We start from the raw sequence: 25,026 nt of genomic DNA on the forward strand, positions 1-25,026 counted from the left end.
CCCGCTCCTCATCCCGCATCCCAGCCCGCTGCCTGTCCGCTCCCGATCCCGCTTATCCCAAATCCCATCCTGTATCCACCTCTTCATCCCGCATCCCAGCCCGCTGCCTGTCCGCTCCCGATCCCCCTTATCCCAAATCCCGTCCTGTATCCACCTCCCCATCCCGCATCCCAGCCCGCTGCCTGTCCGCTCCCGATCCCCCTTCTTATCCCAAATTCCATCCTGTATCCACCTCCCCATCCTGAACCCCATCCCTGTCCCCATCCCCGTCCCCATCCCACCCTCCTTCCCAAGACCCGAGGTTTTGGATCCAGGCAGGCATAGACCGGGAATCACACAGGATCCAGGCAGGGAATCACACAGGGATCCAGGCAGGGACAGGATCCAGGCAGGGAATCACACAGAGATTCAGGCAGGGATAGACGGGGATCACACAGGATCCAGGTAGGGAATCACGCAGGGATCCAGGCAGGGATAGACAGGGATCCAGGCAGGGAATCACACAGGGATGCAGGCAGGGAATCACACAGGGATGCAGGCAGGGAATCACGCAGGGATGCAGGCAGGGATGATGCCCAGGACACCGGAATTCCCGGAATACCCGACACCATCAACACCGCCCTCTCTGCCCCTGTGGATGCCCCAAACTCCCCCATTCTCCACGAAGATCTCCATCAGGCGATCTTCCAGAGGGATTCACAATCCCGGGATTCACAGCCCTGCCCTCCTTGCAAGGCCTGGAGCAGCCCCAGCTGACCCCGGGCCCCCTCCCCACCCTGTGCCCGGTTTTTCCCTCTCCCGAAACTGGCACCATTCCCAAGCCTGGCAGAGCCTCCAGCCTGTCCCCCGTCTCCAGCTGAGGTGACAGCGGCGGGGACAGCTCCTGGTGGCACCACCGAGCCGCGCTGGCACCCGGCCCCTGCCCCAAAATAGCCGCGGGTGGGGCGGAGGGGGGAGCGGCACCGGGCACGGCGGTGCCCCCCACCCCAATCCCCTCCTTCCCGGGCAGAGGGGGGGCACGGTCGGCCCGGGGTCGGGCAGGACCCTCCGGGCTTTTGGGGGGGCTGCGGGGGACCCCTCCCGAGTGTGTGCGTGTGGGGGGAGGTCGGTCTGGGGGGTGGGGGGGTCACCCAAAATGTCAGGAGGGCGGCGCGCACCCCGCTCGGGTTACCGGGAGCCGCCTCAGCGGGCACCGCGCCGGGGCAGGGGGGCACTGAGGGGGCACCGGGGGGCACGGGGGGGCTCTTGGGGACAGCCCTGGGGACCGGCAGAGCGAGGGGGGTTGGGGATATAGGGCGGGGGGGGACACTGGGGTACGCTGAGGACACCGGAGGGGACACCGGTGCCACGGCCGGGCAGAGCCCCCTCCCTCCCCCCCCGCTCCCCCCGGGACCCCCCCCACGGGGCGCGGCCGGACACGCGTGGCCAGCGCGGCCGGCGCTGGGGAGCCGCGGCCAACCAGAGCATTAAAGGGGCCGGGAGCTCGGGCTCCGCTCCGCCGCCGCCTTTGTCCCTCCTCCCGCCCGGCACCGGCGGCACCGGCGGCGGCACCGGCGGCCCCGGCGGCCCCGGCGGCCCCATGCACCGGCCCCCGCCGCCGCCGCCGCCGAGCCCCGCACCATGCCCGAGCCGCCGGCCGCAGCGCAGGACGGCGAGCGGCCCCGGCGGGGCCCGGCCGCGGAGGAGCGAGCGGAACCGGCGGCCCCCACCGGCGTCCTGGGTACGGGGGGAACCGCGCGGGCACCGGGCCGGGGGTGCGGAGGGGGATTGCGGGAGGCGGCGAGAGGGTCGGGGAGGGGGGCACGGGGAGGGCCGGGGCGGGGGGGGTGGCCCGGGCCCTGCGGCTCGCTGCGGATGCGGGCCGGGATGCGGCTCCCCGGGACCGCCGGGGGGGAGGGGGGTCGGGGCTGCCGGTAGCGCTCTGAGCATCCCCCCGGTACCGCTCCGTGCGCCCCCTCCGTGGGGGGGGGGGGGGTCCCGCCTCATGCGGGGGGGGCTGCGGCTCTCTGGTGGTCGCGGCTGATTTTGTGTCCCTCCCCCCCCTCTCCGGACAGCTCCGAGCCCCCCCCGGGGCTGCGGTTCGCACCCAGCTCCGCGTCCCCCGCTCGCCGGTGACACCCCCAGCGCGGTGTCCCCGCACCCCCCGTGCCACCCCCACCCCAGGGAGGTGTTTTTGCCGTCCCCCCCCCTCCCCCCGCCAGGCCCGTGCCCTCCCAGCACCACGGGGGGGGTGGTGGCGCAGCTCGCAGCCTTTGTGTCGCTGTCCCCACGCTGGCGCTGGGGTCCCCTCCCCCCGTGGCGCTGGTGACACCCCCTGATCGGGGTCCCCGCGGCGGGGTGGGGGGGGGTGGCAGGGCCCGGTGGCTGCTGTGCCACCGAGCAGCGGGACTCCTGGCTGCCGGTGGGTGACCCACTTCGTGCCGCCCCCCCGGGACGCTCGGGCCGGGGCAGTGGCGGTCCCGGCCACGCCGCAGCTCCGGTGACCTTAGGCCGGGAGCCAAGGTGAGCGGCACCGCCGGCGACAAACGGGGACAAGCGGGGGGACCCGGCGGCGCGCCCCGGGGGCTGGCACACGGCGCTCCAGCCCCGCCGACCCCGCGGTGCCACCTCGGTGGTGGCACCGCGTGCCGGGAGGGGCTGCGGGGACAACGGGACGAGGGGGACGCGTGGTTGGAGTGGGGTGAGGGTGGCGGTCACCCCCCCCAAACCCGGCCAGTTTGGGGGCGCTGGGGACACCCCTCTTTTCCATGACCTTGGGCAGGAAAAGCCGCCCTGCCCCCGGATTTGGGGGCTCCGGGGTGGGCACTGCACACGCTGGTGTCGGTGTCGCCGCTGTCCGTGCCCGCGGGCCGGGGCCCGCAGTCGCCACCCGCGCCGGGTGCCACCGCTGCGGGCAGGACATGAATAATGCAGGGTGGGTGAGCTCAGCCCGCCGGCGTCACCCGGCTGCCCGGACAGGGTGGCACGGCCGGGCACCCTGCTAGCCCTGCACCCTAAAACGCTGGCACCCTAAAACACTGGCACTTGGCACCCCGACAGCTCAGCACCCCGAAATCCCTGCATGGCACCCCCCCCCACCCTGATACCCCAACACCCTGGCACCCTGATACCCCAACATCCCAACACCCTGGCACCCCAATAGGTTGACACCCCAATACCATGGTACCCCGGCACCCCAATACCCCAACACCTCAGCCTCCCTGCACCCTGACACCCCAATACCCTGGCACCCCAACGCCCCAGCGCTCTGATACCCCGGCATCCCAACACCCTGGCAACTTGGCACCCTGCTACCCTACCACCTTGGCACCCCAACACCTTGATACCCCAAAACCCTGGCACCCTGGTACCTCTGCACCCTGCTAGCCCAGCACCATGATACCACAGCACCCTGGCACCCCAACACCCCTGCACTGTAACACCCTGGCACCCCGGTACCCCAGCACCCAGACACCCCAACATCCCAACAGCCTGATACCCCAACAGCCCTGCACCCCAACACCTCGGCACCCTGGCACCCCGACACCCTGGCACCCCAGCACCCTGATAACCCAGCACCCAAACACCCTGGCACCCCAGCACCCGAGCACCCCTAAACCCCAGCACCTCGGCACCCTGGCACCCCAACACCCTGATAACCCAGCACCCAAACACCCCAACACCCGAGCACCCCTAAACCCCAACACCTCGGCACCCTGGCACCCCAGCACCCTGATAACCCAGCACCCCAATACCCTGATACCCCAACAGCCCTGCACCCCAACACCCCGCACCCTGGCACCCCAACACCCTGATAACCCAGCACCCAAACACCCCAACACCCGAGCACCCCTAAACCCCAGCACCTCGGCACCCTGGCACCCCAACACCCTGATAACCCAGCACCCTGGCACCTCAACACCCGAGCACCCCTAAACCCCAACACCTCGGCACCCTGGCACCCCAAGACCCTGATACCCCAGCACCCAAACACCCTGGCACCCCAACACCCCACACCCTGGCACCTCAGCATCCCGGTACCCCGGCAGCGCCGGGCAGGACACGGTGCCACAGCGGGGGTGCCAGCCTGGCACTGTCCCCAGCTGCCACCCACGGCTCGGGGACAGCGCAGCCTTTCAGAGCCCATCGGGGCGCTGAGTTTGTGGGGTCTCAGCAGAGATTCCCGGGAGCTTCCCGGGGTTGGGGTGCACTCCCTGCCATGAGCAGCTCTGGCATTTCCTGTTTTTCCGGGCCGTTTCCGGCACCCCGAGCCCTTCCCAGCCCTGGGGCACCCGGAGAGGCCTCGACATCCCCGGCCGAGGAGGGGACACCGAGGCAGGAGGGGACACTGAGGCAGGGAAGCGACAAACGGGGTCCCCACCGCCATCGGGGACCTCCTCCCTGCCAGCCCCGGGCGGAATTTTTTGGGATGCCCCCTGTCCCTGGGGACACCGGGCACGGGGACAGCGCGTCCCAGGGCTGCGGCCACCCCAGAGCGGGCCAGTGGCCGTGTCCTCTCGCTGCCACCCGCGCGGGGGGTGCTGCTTTGGGGACTGTCCCCATCCCACCTCGGCGCGGCGGCGCGGGGCCTCGCCGGGTTTCCATGGAGACCGGCTGCTTTTTTTTTTTTTTTTCCCCTATTTCCGTTTTTCCTGCGCTTTTCCATCCATTCCTCGGAGCCCGGCCCCGCCGAGGGGCAGCGGGAGGAGGTGAGAGGTTTTGGGGACTCTCCGAGGGGACATCCCGCGACACTCAGCACCCCGGCGGTGCCAGGACGCGCTGGCGGCTCCTCCCCGCAGCTGTCGGGGCCGATTTTGGGATCTGCCGCAGGAGAAATCCGATGCCAGGGCGGTGGCACCGCCAGCGGGGCCGTGACCTGTGCCGTGGCCGGGGTGGGGACGGCCGGGGACGTGTCCCGCGCTCATCCCGTGGCTCCCGGGCGGTTTGGGATCCGCTTCCCGGGGGGATTTTTGATCCCTCCCCGGCCTCCTCCCGGCAGATAAACTCTTCGGGAAGCGGCTGCTCCAGGCCGGGCGCTACATCATGTCCCACAAGGCCTGGATGAAGACGGTGCCCACGGAGAACTGCGATGTGCTCATGACATTCCCGGGTAGGGATGGGCACGGGAAAAGCGGGATTGGGATGGGATGTGGCCGGGAAAAGAGGGAATCCGGGATGGGATGTGGCCGGGGAATCCGGGAAAGGGATGGGATGTGGCCGGGGAATCCGGGATTGGGATGTGCACGGGGAAACTGGGAGAGGGATGTGCTCTGGAAAACTGGGATTGGGGTGGATGTGCTCTGGAAAACCGGGATTGGGATGTGCACGGGGAAACTGGGAGAGGGATGTGCTCTGGAAAACTGGGATTGGGGTGGATGTGCTCTGGAAAACCGGGATTGGGATGGGTCCCGGAAAGCTGGGATTGGGATGTGACCGGGAGAATCTGGGATAGCCGGGGCAGGTGGGGATGGGGATGGTGGGAAGAGCCCGGGGGGTGGCAGTGGGGATGGGGGATGGGGGATGTGGAGAAAACGTGTGGGGTGTGGGATTGGGGAGAGATGTGGGATGCAGAGAGGGATGTGGGATGTGGGGAGGGAAGGGGACCGGGATGGGGGATGTGGGGACAGATGGGGTTGCATGGAGGGATGGGGACTGGGATGGGGGATGTGGGGGTGGATGGGGATTGGGATGGGGGATGTGGGGACAGATGGGGTTGCATGGAAGGATGGGGACTGGGATGGGGGACAAGGGGATGGATGGGGATTGGGATGGGGGACAAGGGGATGGATGGGGGATGTGGGGACGGATGGGGCTGTATGGAGGGATGGGGACTGGGATGGGGGACAAGGGGACGGATGGGGATTGGGATGGGGGACAAGGGAATGGATGGGGACCGGGATGAGGGACACGAGGTGGCACACGGGGACGGATGGGGACCGGGATGAGGGACACGGGGATGGATGGGGAACTGGGATGAGGGACACGAGGTGGCACATGGGGATGGATGGGGACCGGGATGAGGGACACGGGGGTGGATGGGGACCAGGATGAGGGACACGAGGTGGCACATGGGGACGGATGGGGACCGGGATGAGGGACACGAGGTGGCACACGGGGATGGATGGGGACCGGGATGAGGGACACGGGGGTGGATGGGGACCGGGATGAGGGACACGGGGGCGGATGGGGACTGGGATGAGGGACACGGGGGTGGATGGGGACCGGGATGAGGGACACGAGGTGGCACACGGGGATGGATGGGGACCGGGATGAGGGACACGGGGGTGGATGGGGACCGGGATGAGGGACACGAGGTGGCACACGGGGATGGATGGGGACCGGGATGAGGGACACGGGGGCGGATGGGGACTGGGATGAGGGACACGGGGACGGATGGGGACAAGGATGAGGGACACGGGGATGGATGGGGACCGGGATGAGGGACACGGGGGTGGATGGGGACTGGGATGAGGGACACGGGGGTGGATGGGGACTGGGATGAGGGACACGAGGTGGCACACGGGGATGGATGGGGACCGGGATGAGGGACACGGGGGTGGATGGGGACTGGGATGAGGGACACGAGGTGGCACACGGGGATGGATGGGGACCGGGATGAGGGACACGGGGGTGGATGGGGACTGGGATGAGGGACACGAGGTGGCACACGGGGACGGATGGGGACCGGGATGAGGGACACGAGGTGGCACACGGGGATGGGTGGGGACCGGGATGGGGACCGGGATGGGGGACACGAGGTGGCACGCGGCGCCCGCTGCCCGCCCCGCAGACACCACGGATGACCACACGCTGCTGTGGCTGCTGAACCACATCCGCCTGGGCATCCCCGAGCTCATCGTACAGGTGCGGCACCACAAGCACACGCGCGCCTACGCCTTCTTCCTCACCGCCACCTACGAGAGGTGCGTCCCCCGCTGAGGGGTGCGCGGTTATGGGGTGTGGGGTTATGGGGTGCGGGGTTATGGGGTTATGGGGATAACAGGGTTAGGGAGATAATGGGGTTATGGGGACATGGAGGTGTGGGATTATGGGGATAACGGGGTTACGGGGGTGCGGGGTTATGGGGATAATGGGGTTATGGGGTGTGGGGTTATGGGGTTATGGGGATATGGGGGTGTGGGGATGCGGGGATACTGGGTTATGGGGTTATGGGGGTGCGGGGTTATGGGGATAACGGGGCTATGGGGATATGGGGGTGTGGGGTTATGGGTTTATGGGGATATGGGGATAACGGGGTTATGGGGATAACAGGGTTATGGGGGTCCAGGGTTATGGGGATATGGGGTTATGGGGTTATGGGGATATGGGGTTATGGGGATATGGGGTTATGGGGTTATGGGGTTATGGGGATGCGGGGTTATGGGGTTATCGGGTTATGGGGTTATGGGGTGCGGGGTTATGGGGTTATGGGGATGCAGGGATACTGGGTTATGGGGTTATGGGATTATGGGGGTGCGGGGTTATGGGGATAACGGGGCTATGGGGGTGCGTGGTTATGGGGTTATCTGGTTATGGGGTTATGGGGATATGGGGATATGGGGATACAGGGTTATGAGGATACGGAGATACGGGGTTATGGGGATATGGGGGTGCAGGGTTATGGGGATACGGGGTTATGGGGCTGCAGGGATACGGAGATATGGGGTTATGGGGATGCAGGGATATGGGGACACGGGGATATGGGGATGCAGGGATACCAGGATATGGGGATATAGGGATATGTGGATATGGAGTTATGGGATATGGGGACACAGGGATACAGGGACATGTGGATATGGGGACACGGGGATATGGGGACATAGGGATGTGGGGACGCAGGGATATGGGGCCGCAGGGATATGGGGCCGCAGGGATACGGGGCCGCAGGGATATGGGGGCACAGGGATACGGGGACATGGGGATATGGGGATATAAGGATATGTGGATATGGGGCCGCAGTGATATGGGGCCGCAGGGATATGGGGATATAAGGATATGTGGATATAGGGCCGCAGGGATATGGGGACACATGGATATGGGGCCGCAGGGATATGGGGCCGCAGGGATATAAGGATATGTGGATATGGGGCCGCAGGGATATGGGGGCACAGGGATATGGGGCCGCAGGGATATGGGGGCACAGGGATATGGGGCCGCAGGGATATGGGGTGCCGGGCCGCCTCCCCAGCGCTGTGGCCCACGGCCGCAGTTTGCTGCGCGGGGCGGACGAGATCGGGCTGCGGAAGGCGGTGAAGGCGGAGTTCGGGGGCGGCATGCGCAGCTTCTCGTGCGAGGAGGATTCCATCTACGAGAACATCGAGAACGAGCTCGGCTTCTTCACCTCGCAGGTGGGACGGGGACGCCGGCACCGGGGTGTGGGGGTATGGGGGTGTGGGATTGGGGATGTCGGGGTGTGGGGGTGTGGGATGTGGGATATGGGGATGTGGGATATGGGATATGGGGATGTGGGATATGGGATATGGGGTTGTGGGGGTATGGGGGTGTGGGGATGTGGGGTTATGGGGGTGTGGGATGTGGGATATGAGGATGTGGGATATGGGATATGGGATATGGGATATGGGATATGGGATATGGGATATGGGGATGTGGGGGTATGGGGGTGTGGGGATGTGGGGTTATGCGGGTGTGGGATGTGGGATATGGGGTTGTGGGATATGGGGATGTGGGGTTATGGGGGTGTGGGATATGGGCTATGGGGATGTGGGATATGGGATATGGGGTTGTGGGGATGTGGGATATGGGATATGGGGATGTGGGATATGGGATATGGGGTTCTGGGGATGTGGGGATGTGGGGTTATGGGGTACGGGATATGGGGATGTGGGATACGGGGATGTGGGATAGGGGATCTAGGGATGTGGGATATGGGATATGGGGATGTGGGATATGGGGTATGGGGTTATGGGATATGGGATATGGGGTTTTGGGGATATGGGGTATGGGGTTATGGGATATGGGATATGGGGTTTTGGGGATGTGGGATATGGGGATATGGGATATGGGATATGGGGATAGGGGATATGGGGATATGGGGATATGGGATATGGGATATGGGATATGGGATATGGGATATGGGATATGGGGATAGGGGATATGGGGATATGGGATATGGGGATATGGGGATATGGGATATGGGATATGGGATATGGGATATGGGGATAGGGGATGCAGGGATACAGGGATAGGGGATGTGGGATATGGGGATAGGGGATACAGGGATATGGGGATAGGGGATACAGGGATGCCGGACAAGGATTCAGGGATTTGGGGATATGGGAATGCAGGGCTGAGGGGACACAGGGATGAGGGGACACAGGGACACGGGGCGGGGAGGGGAGGTCACCACCCCCTCCCCAGCGAGCCCCATCCCGCCTGGCACCCACCGGAGACAAGGGGGGCCTGGGACGAGGGGACAGTCCCGGGCGGGGGCAGGGACGATGCCGGGGTGTCCCCGCAGGAGCGGCAGAACATCATCCGGTACTGGCTGGAGAACCTGCGGGCCAAGCAGGGAGAGTCCCTGCACAACATCCACTTCCTCGAGGGACAGCCCATCAGTGAGTGCGGCACTGCCCTGGCACCCGGGGGCACCCGGTGGCACTGCCATGGCACACGGTGACAACAAGCGGCATTGCCATGGCACCCAATGGCACTGCTGTGGCACCCGGTGGCACCCGGTGGCACCACCATGGCAGCCGGTGGCACTTGGTGGCACCTGGTGGCACTGCCCTGGCACCCAGTGGCACCCGATGGCACCGCCATGGCAGCCGGTGGCACTCGGTGGCACTGCCATAGCACTCGGTTGGCACCACCATGGCAGCCGGTGGCACCCGGTGGCACTGCCATGGCGCCCGGTGACAACAGGTGGCACTGCCATGGCACCCAATGGCACTGCCGTGGCACCCGGTGGCACTCGGTGGCACTGCCATGGCACCCGGTGGCACCCGGTGGCATTGCCATGGCACCGCCACACCGCAGCACCGCCACCCCGCCACCCCCTGCCCAAGCGGTGCCGTGGTGGCCCCGGCGGGCACCAGCCCCTTGTCACCCGTGTCCCCACCCCTGGGGTGGTGGCTGCATGCTGGGCACAGAGCCACTCTTACCCCAACCCCACTGACCCCACTGACCCCACCGACCCCACTGACCCCACTGTCCCCACTGTCCCCATTGTCCTCACTGTCCCCACTGACTCCACTGACCCCACTGACCACACTGTCCCCACTGACCCCACTGTCCCCACTGTCCCCGTCCCAACCCCACCACACCACGTGTGGGGTGGCAGTGGGGTCCCGGGGTGGGCTGGAAGTGTCCCCACTGTCCCTGCCCCGTGTCCCCAACTCCAGGACGATGTGAGGGTGGTGGCTTCGTGATGGGCACAGAGCCGTCCCCTCTGTCCCTGCCCCAACCCCACCACACGGGGCCCCTGTGGGGTCACAGGGGGGATCTCTCACCTTGTGTCCCCTCTGCCCCTGACCCCTTGTCCTCATTGTCCCCGACCCCAACCCCGCTGTCCCTCATCCCGTGTCCCCGCTGTCCCCGTGTCCCCACTGTCCCACACCCCGTGTCCCCGCTGTCCCTGTCCCCATCGTCCCTGATCCCCTGTCCCCGCTGTCCCCATTGTCCCTGTCCCCGTGTCCCCACTGTCTCCATTGTCCCCGCTGTCCCTCACCCTGCTGTCCCCATGTCCCCACTGTCCCCACCCCGTGTCCCCTCTGTCCCCGCTGTCCCCGTGTCCCCACTGTCCCCGTGTCCCCATTGTCCCTGTCCCCGTGTCCCCACTCTCCCCGTGTTCCCATTGTCCCCGTGTCCCCATGTCCCCGCTGTCCCCATTGTCCGTGTCCCCGTGTCCCCGCTGTCCCCACCCCGTGTCCCCGTGTCCCCTCTGTCCCCACTGTCCCCACCCCGTGTCCCGGTGTCCCGGTGTCCCCGTGTCCCCATTGTCTCTGTCCCCGCTGTCCCTGTGTCCCCCCTGTCCCCACTGTCCCCATGTCCCTGTGTCCCCACTGTCCCCTCTGTCCCCATGTCCCCATTGTCCCTGTCCCCGTGTCCCCGTGTCCCCGTGTCCCCATTTTCCCCACTGTCCCCGTGTCCCCTCTGTCCCCACTGTCCCCGCTGTCCCCACTCTCCCCGTGTCCCCGCTGTCCCCGCTGTCCCCATTGTCCCTGTCCCCGTGTCCCCATTGTCCCCGTGTCCCTGTCCCTCTGTCCCGCTGTCCCGCTGTCCCTCTGTCCCGCTGTCCCGCTGTCCCGGTGTCCCGCTGTCCCCGTGTCCCTGTCCCGCTGTCCCGCTGTCCCGCTGTCCCGCTGTCCCCCGGGCAGTCCCGGAGCTGGCCGCACGGGGGGTGATCCAGCAGCTCTTCCCGCTGCACGAGCAGAGGATCCTCAAGCGCCTGATGAAGTCCTGGGTGCAGGCGGTGTGCGAGGCGCAGCCCCTCGGTCAGTTTTGGGGTCACCCCGGCGGCTTTTTGGGGTCCCAGCCCCTCGGTGAGGCTTTGAGGTCACCCTGGGCGGTTTTGGGGTCCCATTTGGGATGACCCCGGAGGGGTTTTTGGGTTCGGGTGAGGCTTTGGGATGACCCTGGTGGGATTTTGGGGGTCCCAGCCCCTTGGTGAGGCTTTGGGGTAACACCAGCGGGGTTTTTGGGGTCCCAGCCCCTCGATGAGGCTTTGGGGTAACACCAGCGGGGTTTTTGAGGTCCCAGCCCCTTGCTGAGGCTTTGGGGTAACACCAGCGGGGTTTTTGGGTTCGGGTGAGGCTTTGGGATGACCCTGGTGGGATTTTTGGGGTCCCAGCCCCTCAGGCTTTGGGGTGACCCTGGGCGGTTTTGGGGCCCCATTTGGGGTAACACCAGCGGGGTTTTGAGGTCCCAGCCCCTCTGTGAGGCTTTGGGGTAACACCAGCGGGGTTTTTGGGGTCCCAGCCCCTCTGTGAGGCTTTGGGGTAACACCAGCGGGGTTTTGAGGTCCCAGCCCCTCAGTGAGGCTTTGGGGTGACACCAGCGGGGTTTTGAGGTCCCAGCCCCTCTGTGAGGCTTTGGGGTAACACCAGCGGGGTTTTTGAGGTCCCAGCCCCTTGCTGAGGCTTTGGGGTAACACCAGCGGGGTTTTTGGGTTCGGGTGAGGCTTTGGGATGACCCTGGTGGGATTTTTGGGGTCCCAGCCCCTCAGGCTTTGGGGTGACCCTGGGCGGTTTTGGGGCCCCATTTGGGGTAACACCAGCGGGGATTTAGGGTCCCAGCCCCTCAGTGAGGCTTTGGGGTAACACCAGCGGGGTTTTTGGGGTCCCAGCCCCTCGATGAGGCTTTGGGGTAACACCAGCGGGGTTTTTGGGGTCCCAGCCCCTCTGTGAGGCTTTGGGGTAACACCAGCGGGGTTTTGGGGTCCCAGCCCCTCTGTGAGGCTTTGGGGTAACACCAGCGGGGTTTTTGGGGTCCCAGCCCCTCGATGAGGCTTTGGGGTAACACCAGCGGGGTTTTTGGGGTCCCAGCCCCTCTGTGAGGCTTTGGGGTAACACCAGCGGGGTTTTTGGGGTCCCAGCCCCTCTGTGAGGCTTTGGGGTAACACCAGCGGGGTTTTTGGGGTCCCAGCCCCTCGATGAGGCTTTGGGGTAACACCAGCGGGGTTTTGGGGTCCCAGCCCCTCGATGAGGCTTTGGGGTAACACCAGCAGGGTTTTTGGGGTCCCGGCCCTGCTGACACCATCCTGTCCCCCCCCAGATGACATCTGTGACTATTTTGGGGTGAAGATCGCCATGTACTTCGCCTGGCTGGGCTTCTACACCTCGGCCATGGTGTACCCGGCCGTCTTCGGCTCCATCCTCTACACCTTCACCGACAGCGACCAGGTGAGGGCACGGGGGCACAGGGGACGGGATTTGGGGTCACGGGGAGGTTCCCGACCTTCCTGGAGGGTTTTCATCCCTCCTTGTGGGTTTCAGTGCTTCCCTGCGGGGTTTTTTTTCCCCCCTTTCTTGGGAATTTCCATCCCCTCCTTGTGGGTTTTCCATCCCCTCCTTGTGGGTTTTCTGTTCCTCCTTGTGGGGTTTTCCATCCCCTCCTTGTGGGTTTTCCATTCTTCCCGGAGGGTTCCTATCCCTCCTTGGGGTTTTCTGTGTCTCCTTGTGGGTTTTTCTTCCCTTTGTGGGGTTTTCCATCCCCTCCTTGTGGGGTTTTCCATCCCCTCCTTATGGGGTTTCCATCCCCTCCTTGTGGGGTTTTCCATCTCCTCCTTGTGGGGTTTCCATCCCCTCCTTGTGGGGTTTCCATCCCCTCCTTGTGGGGTTTCCATCCCCTCCTTGTGGGGTTTTCCATCTCCTCCTTGTGGGGTTTCCATCCCCTCCTTGTGGGGTTTCCATCCCCTCCTTGCGGGGTTTTCCATCCCCTCCTTGTGGGGTTTTCCATCCCCTCCTTGCGGGTTTTCCATCCGCTCCTTATGGGGTTTCCATCCCCTCCTTGTGGGGTTTTCCATCCCCTCCTTGTGGGGTTTCCATCCCCTCCTTGTGGGTTTTCTGTTCCTCCTTAAGGGTTTGCATCCTTCCTTGTGGGTTTCCACCCCTGTTTTGGGGTTTTGATTCCCTCCCTGGAGCTTTCCAGGCTTTCTTGGGGTTTCCATCCCCTCCTTGTGGGTTTTAATTCTCTCCTCGGGGTTTCCATCCCTCCTTTTGGGTTTTAATTCTCTCCTCGGGGTTTCCATCCCTCCTGGTGGATTTCCAAAATTCCTTGAGGGTTTCCATCCCTCCTTTGGTGTTTTTCGCTCCCTTTTTGGGCTTTTCATCCCCTCCTCATGGGATTTGCTTCCCTCCTGGCTGGTTCCTCTCCCTCCCTGTGGGATTCCCACCCCTCCTCGAGGCTTTTCCACCCTTCCTTCTGCGTTTCCACCTTTCCTCTCCTCCTTCCCTCCCTCTTCCCCCAACTTTTCCCCCGATTCCCCACCCCCGCCGTTCCCGCTGCGTTCGGGTTCCTCCCAACCCTACAGGGCTGGGTTTGGGGCACATCGGGGCCGCGAGGGGACCAACCCCGGTGCAGTTGGTGCCGTCCGTCCCCCAGACCAGCCAGGACATCTCCTGCGTGGTCTTCGCCATCTTCAACGTCATCTGGGCCACGCTGTTCCTGGAGGAGTGGAAGCGCCGCGGCGCCGAGTTCGCCTACAAGTGGGGCACGCTGGACACCCCCGCGGAGTCCATCGAGGAGCCCCGGCCCCAGTTCCGGGTCAGACACCGGGGAATGGGCTCCCAGCCCTTGGGAAAGGCCCCGTTCCTTCAGGGGGTCCCCTCCTATGGCTTGGGAAGGTTTCCATCCCTTGGGGGGGTCCCATCCCTTGTGGGGGTCCCATTCCTCAGGGAGGGTCCCATTCCTCAGGGAGGGTCTCATTCCTCGGGGAGGGTCCCATTCCTTGGGGAGATCCCATTCCTTGGAGAGATCCCATCCCTTGTGGGGGTCCCGTTCCTTGTGGGGGTCCCGTTCCTTGGGGAGATCCCATTCCTTAAAGAGGGTCCCATCCCTTGTGGGGGATCCCTTTCCTTGGAGAGGTCCCATTCCTTGGGGAGGGTCCCATCCCTTGTGGGGGTCCCGTTCCTTGGGGAGATCCCATTACTTGGGGAGATCCCGTTCCTTGTGGGGGATCCCATCCCTTTTGGGGGTCCCATTCCTTGGGAAAAGTCCCATTCCTTGGGGGGAATCCTATTCCTTGAGGGGTCCCATCCCTTGGAGATCCCATCCCTTTTGGGGAATCCCATCCCTTGGGGGATCCCATCCCTTTTAGGGGGGACCCATCCCTTTTAGGGGGTCCCATCCCTTGGGGGATCCCATCCTTTTAGGGGGACCCATCCCTTTTGGGGAATCCCATCCCTTGGGGGATCCCATCCCTTTAGGAGGGTCCCATTCCTTGGAAGATCCCATCCCTTTTGGGGGTCTCATTCCTTAGGTGATCCCATCCCTTTTAGGGGAGTCCTATTCCTTGGAGATCCCATCCCTTTTAGGGGGTCCCATTCCTTGGAATATTCTATCCCTTTTGGGGGACCCATTCCTTGGGGGATCCCATCCCTTGGGGGATCCCATCCCTTTTGGGGAATCCCATCCCTTGGGGGGTCCCATCCTTTTTGGGGGACCCATTCCTTGGGAAGGTCCCAGGGCTGGGACACCCCGTGGCGAGGTGGGGCTCACAGAGGGGTCCCACGGAGCTGTGGGCTCACCCCCCGCCGTGCCGCCCCGCCCGCAGGGGATGAAGCGGATCAGCCCCGTGACCAGCGCGGAGGAATTTTATTATCCCCCCTGGAAGCGGCTCCTGTTCCAGAGCCTCGTCAGCCTCCCCGTCTGCCTCGCCTGCCTCTGCCTCGTCTTCCTCCTCATGCTCGGCTGCTTCCAGCTCCAGGTGCGTCCCTGGCCCTGCAGGGATGGGCTGGCACCGGCTCTGGGGGACAGGGATGGTGGCACTGGTCCTGATCTTGATCCTGGTCCTGATCCTCATTCTGGTCCTGGTCCTGATCCTGATCCTCATTCTGTTCCTGGTCCTGATCCTGATTCTGGTCCTGGTCCTGATCCTGATCCTCATTCTGTTTCTGGTCCTGGTCCTGATCCTGATCCTGATTCTATTCCTGGTCCTGATCCTGATCCTGATCCTGTTCCTGTTCCTGTTCCTGGTCCTGGTCCTGGTCCTGATCCTGATCCTGATCCTGATCCTGATCCTGACCCTGATTCTGGCCCTGGCCCTGATCCTGTTCCTGTTCCTGTCCCTGACCCTGTTCCTGTCCCTCTCCCTTTCCCTGATCCTGTCCCCTCTTCCTGTCCCTCACCCTTTTCCTGCCCCGATCCCTGTCCCTATCCCATCCCTGTCCCCATCCCTGTCCCCATTCCTGTCCCTGTCCCCATCCCTGTTCCTATCCCTATCCCTGTCTCATCCCGATCCCTGTCCCTGTCCCTGTTCCTATCCCTGTCCCTGTTCCCATCCCTGTCCCTGTCCCGTCCCATCCCATCCCATCCCATCCCATCCCATCCCATCCCATCCCATCCCATCCCATCCCATCCCATCCCATCCCATCCCTGTCCCGTCCCATCCCATCCCATCCCATCCCATCCCATCCCATCCCATCCCATCCCATCAATCCCACCCCTGTCCCCTCAGGAGCTGGTGCTGAGCATCCCGGAGCTGCCGCGCATCCTCCGCTTCCTGCCCAAAATCATCCTGGCCCTCATTGTCACCGCCTGTGACGAGCTCTACAAGAAAGTGGCCTTGTGGCTCAATGACATGGGTGCGTGGGGACCCTGGGGGCCACCGAGGGGACACCGGGGGTGGCCCTGGCAGGGGCTGGCACCCCCCAAACCCCGCTGAGCCTCCCTGTGCCCCGCAGAGAATTATCGGCTGCAGAGCGCCTACGAGAAACACCTCATCATCAAAATCGTCCTGGTGAGGGGACACTGGGACACGGCGGGGGGACTGGGGGGCACTGGGGGGGACTGGAGATGTCCCAGTGGCTCTTGGTGGGGGACAGAGGGGACTGGGGGGCACTGGAGGGGTCCCAGGGGCTCTTGGTGAGGGGCACAGGGGACTGGGGGGCACTGGGGGGGCACTGGGGGGGACTGGAGATGTCCCAGTGGCTCTTGGTGAGGGGCACAGGGGACTGGGGGGCACTGGGGGGGCACTGGAGGGGTCCCAGTGGCTTTTGGTGAGGGGACACGGGGACAGAGGGCACTGAAGGGGTCCCAGTGGCTCTTGGTGGAGGACAGAGGGGACTGGGAGGCACTGGGGGGGCACTGGAGGGCACTGGAGGGACAGAGAGGACCAGAGGGGTCCTGGCAGCCACAGAGGGGACACAGAGGGGACCGGAAGTTTTCTGCTGCCACCGTGGGGACACCGAGGTGACCGAGGTGCCCCTGGTGCCACCCCCGTGTCCCGGTGCCACCCCCCGTGTCCCGGTGCCATCCCCGGTGTCCCGGTGCCACCCCCGTGTCCCGGTGCCATCCCCGGTGTCCCGGTGCCATCCCCGTGTCCTTGGTGCCATCCCCCGTGTCCCCGGTGCCACCCCCCGTGTCCCGGTGCCATCCCCGTGTCCTCGGTGCCACCCCCGTGTCCCGGTGCCATCCCCCGTGTCCCCGGTGCCACCCCCGGTGCCATCCCCGGTGTCCCGGTGCCACCCCCGGTGTCCCCGGTGCCACCCGCAGTTCCAGTTCGTCAATTCCTACCTGAGCCTTTTCTACATCGGATTCTACCTCAAGGACATGGAGCGGCTCAAGGAGGTGAGGGGACCCTGCCCGGGGGACAGATGTCCCCACAGTGTCCCCAACGCCCCCCTCATCCCTTCTCCACCACCGCCACCAGCCCTGGGTGTCCCCGCGTGTGTCCCCTCGGTGCCGCGGCGGTGCCCAGCGCGGCTCACGGCGTGTCTCTGTGTGTGTCGCCGTGTGTCGCCGTGTGTCGCCGTGTGTCGCCGTGTGTCGCCGTGTGTCGCCGTGCGTGTGTCCCTTGTGTCCCTTCCGCAGCTCCTGCTCATCCTGTCTCTGTCGCAGAGCCTCGCGCGGCAGCTCCGGGAGGCTCTGCTCCCCTCCATCCTCCTCCACCTCCACCTGTCCCTCATCTTCCTCAGGCGCCTCCTGCTCTTTGGCTGGAGCCTGGGAGTGTCCAAAGTAGGAGCGGGGAGGGACGGGCTGGGAATATCCCCCACCACCCCCCTCCCCACCCCCGGGACACGGTGGGGACACTGATGTCCCCAACCCTCTCCCTTTTCCCCCACTGGGGTGGCGGTGGGGCTGCTGCGGCCCCGCCCCAGCGGGAGTGGGCAGCGATGGGCGGGGGGGGTGACCCAGGAGGGGACACGCCGGGGTTGGGGTGTCCTGAGCGGCCATGGAGGCCATGGAGGCCGGGGGGAGGAGAGGGGGGGACACTGTGGGGGTGACAGGGAGGAGAGGGGACATGATAGGGGCAGCAGAGATCTTGTGGGGAGAGCAGAGAGGAGCAGGGACCCCTCGGGGACGGGAGAGAGGAGCAGGGACACCACGGGAGGAGCAGGGACACCAGGGAGGAGCAGGGACACCACGGGAGGAGCAGGGACACCACAGGGACACCACAGGAGGAGCAGAGACACCACAGGAGCAGCAGGGACCTCGTGGGGACACCAGGGAGGAACAGAGACACCACGGGAGGAGCAGGGACACTGCGGGGACACCACAGGAGGAGCAGGGACCTCGCGGGGACACCAGAGAGGAACAGAGACACCACAGGAGGAGCAGGGACACCACAGGAGGAGCAGGGACACCGTGGGGACAGGAGAGAGGAGGAGGGACACGACAGGAGGAGCAGGGACCTCGTGGGGACACCAGAGAGGAGCAGGGACACCAGGGAGGAGCAGGGACACCGCGGGGACAGGAGAGAGGAGCAGGGACACCACGGGGACACCAGAGAGGAGCAGGGACACCACAGGAGGAGCAAGAACCTCGCGGGGACACCAGAGAGGAGCAGGGACACCGCGGGGCCAGGCCATGGGGACACCACCCCCTGCCCATCCCCCGCGGGTGAGAGGTAGGGAAGGAGGTGACACCGTGGCCACCGTGTCCCCACAGATGCTGGCCACGCTGCTGATCACGCGCCAGTTCCTGCAGAACGTGCGGGAGGTGTCGCAGCCCCACCTGTACCGGCGCCTCCGCCGCGGCGACCTCAACCTGCGCAGCCTCCGCCAGCTCGCCCACGCCCTGCTCTGCCTGCTCGCCCCGCGGCGACCCCCGCAAGCCCCTCCCGAGGGGTCCCGGGGCGAGAAGAAATGTCTGAACGGAGGGTGCGGGGTGCCGGAGGAGGAGGAGGAGGAAGAGGAGGAGCGGCGCGGCTCGGACTCGGAGGAGGAGAGCGCCCTGGACTGCGGGCTGAAGCTGAAGAAGGTGAGCTTCATCGAGCGTGGCGAGCGGCGAGCCGAGCCCGCTGGCCCCGAGGACGAGCCCTTCCTCGAGGAGGGCAGCCCCACCATGGTGGAGAAGGGCATGGACCCCGCCGCCGTGTTCGAGCTGTGCGAGGAGGAGGACGAGGCCGAAGGAGCGCCCGGGAGCCCCGCGAGGGCGGCGACGGAGCCGGCGGGGCTGGCGAGGGCGGCGAGGAGGAGGAGGGAGGAGGAGGAGGGAGAGGAGGAAGGGAGGAAGCGCAACCGCGCCTCCTGGATCGACCCCCCCGAGGAGGATTACTCCACGCAGCTGACGCAGGCCGAGGTGGAGAGCTGCATGAAGAAGTACGAGGTTGGTGGCCCGGTGGCCTTCGTCACCTTTTCGTCCCCTTTTCGTCCCCTTTTTGCTCCCTTTGTGTCCCCTTTGTGTCCCCTTTGTCCCCTTGTCCCTGGACCTGCTGGGCTCGCCAAGGTGTTCCTGGGGCTCCCTGAGGTGTCCCGGTGGTCATCGGGATTCCCAAGGTGTCCTTCAGGGCTCCTTGAGGTGTCCTCGTGATCCATGGCCTCACCAAAGTGTCCCTGGGAATGGTTGGCTTCCCGAGGTGTCCCCGTGGCCATCAGGATCCCTGGGAATGGTTGGCTTCCCGAGGTGTCCCCGTGGCCATCAGGATCCCTGGGAATGGTTGGCTTCCCAAGGTGTCCCCGTGGCCATCAGGATCCCTGGGAATGGTTGGCTTCCCGAGGCGTCCCCGTGGCCACCTGCGGGCTGGTGGCAACAGCTGGACAGGAGCCCGGGTGTGCCCAGGTGGGCAAAGGACACCTGGCTTGGAGCAGGGCAGGGATTGTCCCCAAATCCTGTGTCCAGTTCTGGGCCCCCATGGCCAGAGGGGCTGGAGAGTGGCCGGAGATGGGAAAGGGCTGGAGAATTCCTGAGGGAGCTGGGAAGGGGCTGGAGAATTCCTGAGGGAGCTGGGAAGGGACCGGAGAATTCCAGACTGGGAAAAGGCTGGAGAATTCCCAGTTGGGAAAGGGCTGGAGAATTCCAGAGGGAGCTGGGAAGGGGCTCAGGCTGGAGCAAAGCGGGATCAGGGGGGACATTCCCAATCCTCACCAGTCCCTGCCAGGAGGGCACAGCCAGGGGGGTCCCAGGGGACACCAGGACAGGAGGGAACAGCCCCAAGCTGTTCCAGGTGGGCCATCAGTGGGAATTTCCTCCTGGAAAAGGTGCTCAGGGGTTGGAATTACCAAGGGAGGTTTGGAATCCCCACCCCTGGAGGCATCCAAGGAACGTGGCCGTGGGCAACCAGGTGGGGATCGGCCACGGGTCAGACCCGGCGACCTTGGAGGATCTTCCCAACCTGCCATTCCATAAAAATCCCCCAGCAAACCCCAAACCCCTCCCAGAGCCAAGCTCTTCTCCCATTTCCCTCCGCAACATTCCGAGGGACACCCGAGAACCTCCAAGCCGTGAATCTGGGGGGAAGGGACGGCCCAGCTCAAGACTCCCCGACCTGGGAACCCTTTCCGAGCTCACCCATTCCCCGATTTCACCCTCAGGACACCTTCCAGGACTACCAGGAGATGTTCATCCAGTTTGGCTACGTGGTGCTGTTCTCCTCGGCCTTCCCGCTGGCCGCCATGTGCGCCCTGGTCAACAACGTCATCGAGATCCGCAGCGACGCCTTCAAGCTCTGCACGGGGCTGCAGAGACCCTTCGGCCAGCGTGTCCAGAGCATCGGCCAGTGGCAGGTGGCCACCTTGGGGACGTCGTGGGGGTCGGGGGGGTTCGGATTTGGGGGGTTCACCCCCTGTGCCCGCTGCTCTTGCAGAAGGTGATGGAGGCCATGGGCGTCCTGGCCATCGTGGTCAACTGTTACCTGATAGCCCAGTGCGGGCAGCTGCAGAGGCTCTTCCCGTGGCTCAGTCCCGAGGGAGCCATCGTGTCCGTGGTGGTGCTGGAGGTACCGGAGCGGGGGCTCAGGGTTGTCCCCCGGCTTTGGGGTTGGGATCCCAAATTTCAGCCCCGTCCGTCGTAGGCAGCGATGGGATGGGGTGGGAATGGCCACGGGAGTTCACGTTCCTGGGCTGGAAAGCGCCTGGGAACTCCTGGCCCTGGAGATTCCTGGCCCTGGAGATTTCATCCTGGGAAACTCCCATCCTTGGAGATTCCTGTCCCTGGACACACAAATCGCTGGACACTCAATTCCCTGGACATTTAATTCCCTGGACAATCCCATCCCTGGACATTCCCATTCCTGGACACGCAAATCTCTGGACAATCCCATCCCTGGTCATTCCCATCCCTGGACAATCCCATCCCTGGACGTTCCCATCCCTGGAGATTCCTATTCCTGGACATTCTCATCCCTGGACATTCCTATTCTTGGACATTCCCATCCCTGAACACTCAATTCCCTGGACATTTAATTCCCTGGAAATTCCCATCCCTGGACAATCCCATCCCTGGAGATTCCCATCCCTGGACGTTCCCATCCCTGGACATTCCCATCCCTGGACAATCCCATCCCTGGACACTCAATTCCCTGGACAATCCCATTCCCTGCAGGGAGAATTTTGGGATGCAAGGGCTGGATTTGGGATGGAAGGGCCAGATTTGGGATGGAAGGGCTGGATTTGGGATGGAAGGGCCGGATTTGGATAGAAGGGCCAGATTTGGGATGGAAGGGTTGGATTTTGGGATAGAAGGGCCGGATTTGGGATGGAAGGGCCGGATTTGGGATGGAAGGGCTGATTTGGGACAGAAGGGTCGGATTTGGGATAGAAGGGCTGGATTTGGGATAGAAGGGCTGGATTTTGGGATAGAAGGGACGGATTTGGGATGGAAGGGCCGGATTTGGGATGGAAGGGCTGATTTGGGACAGAAGGGTCGGATTTGGGATGGAAGGGCTGATTTGGGATGGAAGGGCCGGATTTGGGACGGAAGGGCCGGATTTTGGGATGGAAGGGCCGGATTTTGGGATGGTGGCGGTGCCGGGGACGCTCAGGTGGCCGCCGTGTCCCCCAGCACTTCGCCCTGCTCCTGAAGTACGTCATCCAGGTGGCCATTCCCGACATTCCCGCCTGGGTGGCCGAGGAGATGGCCAAGCTGGAGTACCAGCGCCGCGAGGCCTTCAAGGTGGGTCCTGCCCGGGTGGCATCCCCAGGGTGCCCCCAGGGTGTCCCCAAGGGCCTGGGGGGGTCCCCAAAGTGTCCCCGGCACCCGCTGGGCTCCCGGAGATGTCCCCGAGGTGTCCCCAGGGCTGGTGACCACCCCAGGGTGTCCTCGTGCCCGGTGTCCCCCTCCATGTGCGCCCTGAGGTGTCCCCATGCCCACTGGCCACCCCGGGGTGTCCTCGTGCCTGGTGTCCCCTCGATGTCCCCGTGCCAGCCCTGTGCCCGGTGTCCCCTCGATGTCCCCTCACCATCCCCATGCCCACTGTCCCCTCGATGTCCTTGTGCCCGGTGTCCCCTCAATGTCCGTGTGCCATCCCCATGCCACCGCTGTGCTCCATGTCCCCTCGATGTCCCTGTGCCATCCCCATGCCCGGTGTCCCCTCGATGTCCCTGTGCCATCCCCATGCCCGGTGTCCCCTTGATGTCCCCTCACCATCCCCATGCCCAGTGTCCCCTCGATGTCCTTGTGCCTGGTGTCCCCTCGATGTCCCCGTGCCATCCCCGTGCCATCCCCATGCCCGGTGTCCCCTCGATGTCCCCGTGCCACCCCCATGCCCAGTGTCCCCTCGATGTCCCCGTGCCATCCCCATGCCATCCCCATGCCCGGTGTCCCCTCGATGTCCCCGTGCCACCCCCATGCCCGGTGTCCCCTCGATGCCCCCGTGCCATCCCCGTGCCATCCCCATGCCCGGTGTCCCCTCGATGTCCCCGTGCCACCCCCATGCCCGGTGTCCCCTCGATGTCCCCTTGCCATCCCCAGAAGCACGAGCGGCAGGCCCAGCACCACTTCCAGCAGCAGCAGCGCCGCAAGCGCGAGGAGGAGGAGCGGCAGCGCCACGCGGAATTCCAGGCGCGCAAGGAGCGCGAATCCAGCCGGGACGAGCCCACCAAGCCCGAGGCCACCGGGCAGGACCCGGCGCACGACAAAATCCCGGGCAAAGGGAAAAGCTCCGGCGGCTCCTCCTCGCACGGCCCCGACAAGCCCAAGCGGCCCAGCTCGCTGCTGGCCACCAACAACGTGATGAAGCTCAAGCAGATCATCCCCCTGCAGGGCAAATTCCTGTCCGGTGGCACCGCCGCGGGTGGCACCGCCACCGCCCGCTCGCCGCAGTCACCGACGGGCAGCGAGAACAAACTGCCGGGATTCCTGAGCTTCAAATTCCTCAAATCCCCCGAGACTAAGCGGGACGCGGGCACCGAGAAGGTGCAGTCGCCCACCAAGCCCTTCAACCCCGGCAAGCTGTTTAATTTCGGCAAGTCCGAAGGGCTCGGTGCCAACGGGGGCACTGCCGGCGCGTCCCCGCAGCCCCGGGCAGGGCCCTCGGCGGACGCGGTGCCCGGGAAGGCGCATCTCAACGAGGAAGGGGCGCGGGAGGAGCAGGAGAGCCGGGCGGAGGAGGAGGGCGGCGGTGCCCGGCTCTGACCGGGGCTCCGGGGGCTCCGGGGGCACGGGAGGAACCAGGCGGAGCGGGAGGGCGGCGGTGCCCGGCTCTGACCGGGGCTCCGGGGGCACGGGAAGGAGCAGGCGGAGCGGGAGGGCGGCGGTGCCCGGCTCTGACGGGAGCTCCGGGATGCCCGGGGGCACCGGGAGCTGCCCGCTCGCTGCTGCGCGCGGCCGTGGCCGTCGGGAGCCTCTCGCCGCCGCTCGCCCGCGGGGCTGGCCCGGGAGCCGCCAGCGCCGCGCTCCGCTCCGGTGGCCTGTGCTGCGTGCCCCCCGGTGCCCCCGGTGCCCCCGGTGCCCTGTCCTGTGTCCCCCCGTGTCCTCCCGGTCCCCGGTGCTGCGTCCCCCCGGGCCCCCCGCGCGGAGCCGCCGCCGTCGGTCCGGGAGCCGCGGGGGGACAGCGGGGGAGGAGCGAGCGAGGGGAGGCTGGAAAATCCCGGTAGCGCGGCGGGGGAGGAGTTATCCCGGTTTGGGTGGAGTATCCCGGTTTCCAGAGTGACCGGGAGGAGTTATCCCGGTTCGGGTGGAGTATCCCGGTTTCCAGAGTGACCGGGAGGAGTTATCCCGGTTCGGGTGGAGCATCCCGGTTTCCATGGGCACCGGGAGGAGTTATCCCGGTTTGGGTGGAGCATCCCGGTTTCTAGGGTCACTAGGAGGAGTTATCCCGGTTTCCATGGGCACCGGGAGGAGTTATCCCGGTTTGGTTGGAGTATCCCGGTTTCCAGACCCACCGGGAGGAGTTATCCCGGTTTGGTTGGAGTATCCCGGTTTCCAGACCCACCGGGAGGAGTTATCCCGGTTTGCTGGAGCTTCCCGAAGCTTTCAAGGTTCACCGGGAGGAGTTATCCCGGTCCGGCTGCAGCATCCCGGTTTCCAGGCTCACCCGCCGGAATTATCCCGGTTTGACCGGAGCATCCCAAAGCTTTCCACGCTCCCGGTTTATCCCAGACGTGCCGCGCTCCAACCTTTGGATCCTCCGGGAGCGCCCTCCGCCACATCATCCCCGCTCCTGGAATCCCTGGAATCCCTGGAATCCCGCGATTCCCGGGACCAGCCCGATCCAGCCGTGCCTCAGCCCTCCGAGCCCCGCTCCCTCCGCCCGCCTGGATGATCCCGGCTGGCAAATCCCAAATCCCAAATCCCGGATCCCAAATCCCGGAGGTCCTTGCCAGCTTCCCCGGCCCTTTTCCAGCCGGGAAGGGAAGCGCATCCCTCGGGAATGCCGCGCATGGATGGATGGATGGATGGAGCAGCGTTTCTTGCACTAAATCCCAACCCAGCCCCGCCGCCGGTGCCGCTTCTCCCTCATCCCAAATTCCCAGCGGGAAATTCCCGGCTCCAGCTCCGAATTCCTTGGAATTCTGTCGCAATAAGGGGTGGCGGGATAAGGAGGGGATATGGGGGGGGTTTGGGGGGGTGGGAGCCGCTTCGCTGCTGCCGCGGGAAGGATTCCCTGGATTCGCTTTTCCAGAGGGATCCGTGCTGGGAATGCGCCGCCGGGAATCGGGAATGCGCCGCCGGGAATCGGGAATGCGCTGCCGGGAATTCGCTCCCTCC

At 65.2% G+C, this 25,026-nt stretch overlaps 1 protein-coding gene across 1 annotated transcript; it reads left to right on the forward strand.

Moving 5' to 3' along the window:
- Positions 1-1,620: 1,620 nt before the first annotated feature.
- Positions 1,621-24,830, forward strand: ANO8 (anoctamin 8). Its single transcript, XM_068997046.1, has 18 exons — positions 1,621-1,720; positions 4,979-5,089; positions 6,770-6,902; positions 8,189-8,327; positions 9,458-9,554; positions 11,316-11,432; positions 12,712-12,839; positions 14,041-14,202; positions 15,212-15,364; positions 16,115-16,241; positions 16,341-16,396; positions 17,152-17,226; positions 17,470-17,613; positions 18,547-19,206; positions 20,412-20,603; positions 20,684-20,815; positions 21,880-21,990; positions 22,789-24,830. The coding sequence occupies exons 1-18, from the start codon at positions 1,621-1,623 to the stop codon at positions 23,449-23,451; spliced, it is 3,300 nt and encodes a 1,099-aa protein (XP_068853147.1). The 3' UTR covers positions 23,452-24,830.
- Positions 24,831-25,026: the final 196 nt, after the last annotated feature.

The sequence above is a fragment of the Aphelocoma coerulescens genome, chromosome 28 (genome assembly GCF_041296385.1).
Source record: "Aphelocoma coerulescens isolate FSJ_1873_10779 chromosome 28, UR_Acoe_1.0, whole genome shotgun sequence".
NCBI lineage: Eukaryota > Metazoa > Chordata > Aves > Passeriformes > Corvidae > Aphelocoma > Aphelocoma coerulescens.

What these genes read in the sequence shown, in the direction of transcription:
- ANO8 (XM_068997046.1), top strand. Translation starts at nt 1,621, where the DNA reads ATGCCCGAGCCGCCGGCCGCAGCGCAGGACGGCGAGCGGCCCCGGCGG. An exon ending in GCTGCATGAAGAAGTACGAG is followed by an intron (nt 19,207 to 20,411) that starts GTTGGTGGCCCG and finishes TTTCACCCTCAG; the next exon opens with GACACCTTCCAGGACTACCA. An exon ending in AGCGCCGCGAGGCCTTCAAG is followed by an intron (nt 21,991 to 22,788) that starts GTGGGTCCTGCC and finishes TGCCATCCCCAG; the next exon opens with AAGCACGAGCGGCAGGCCCA.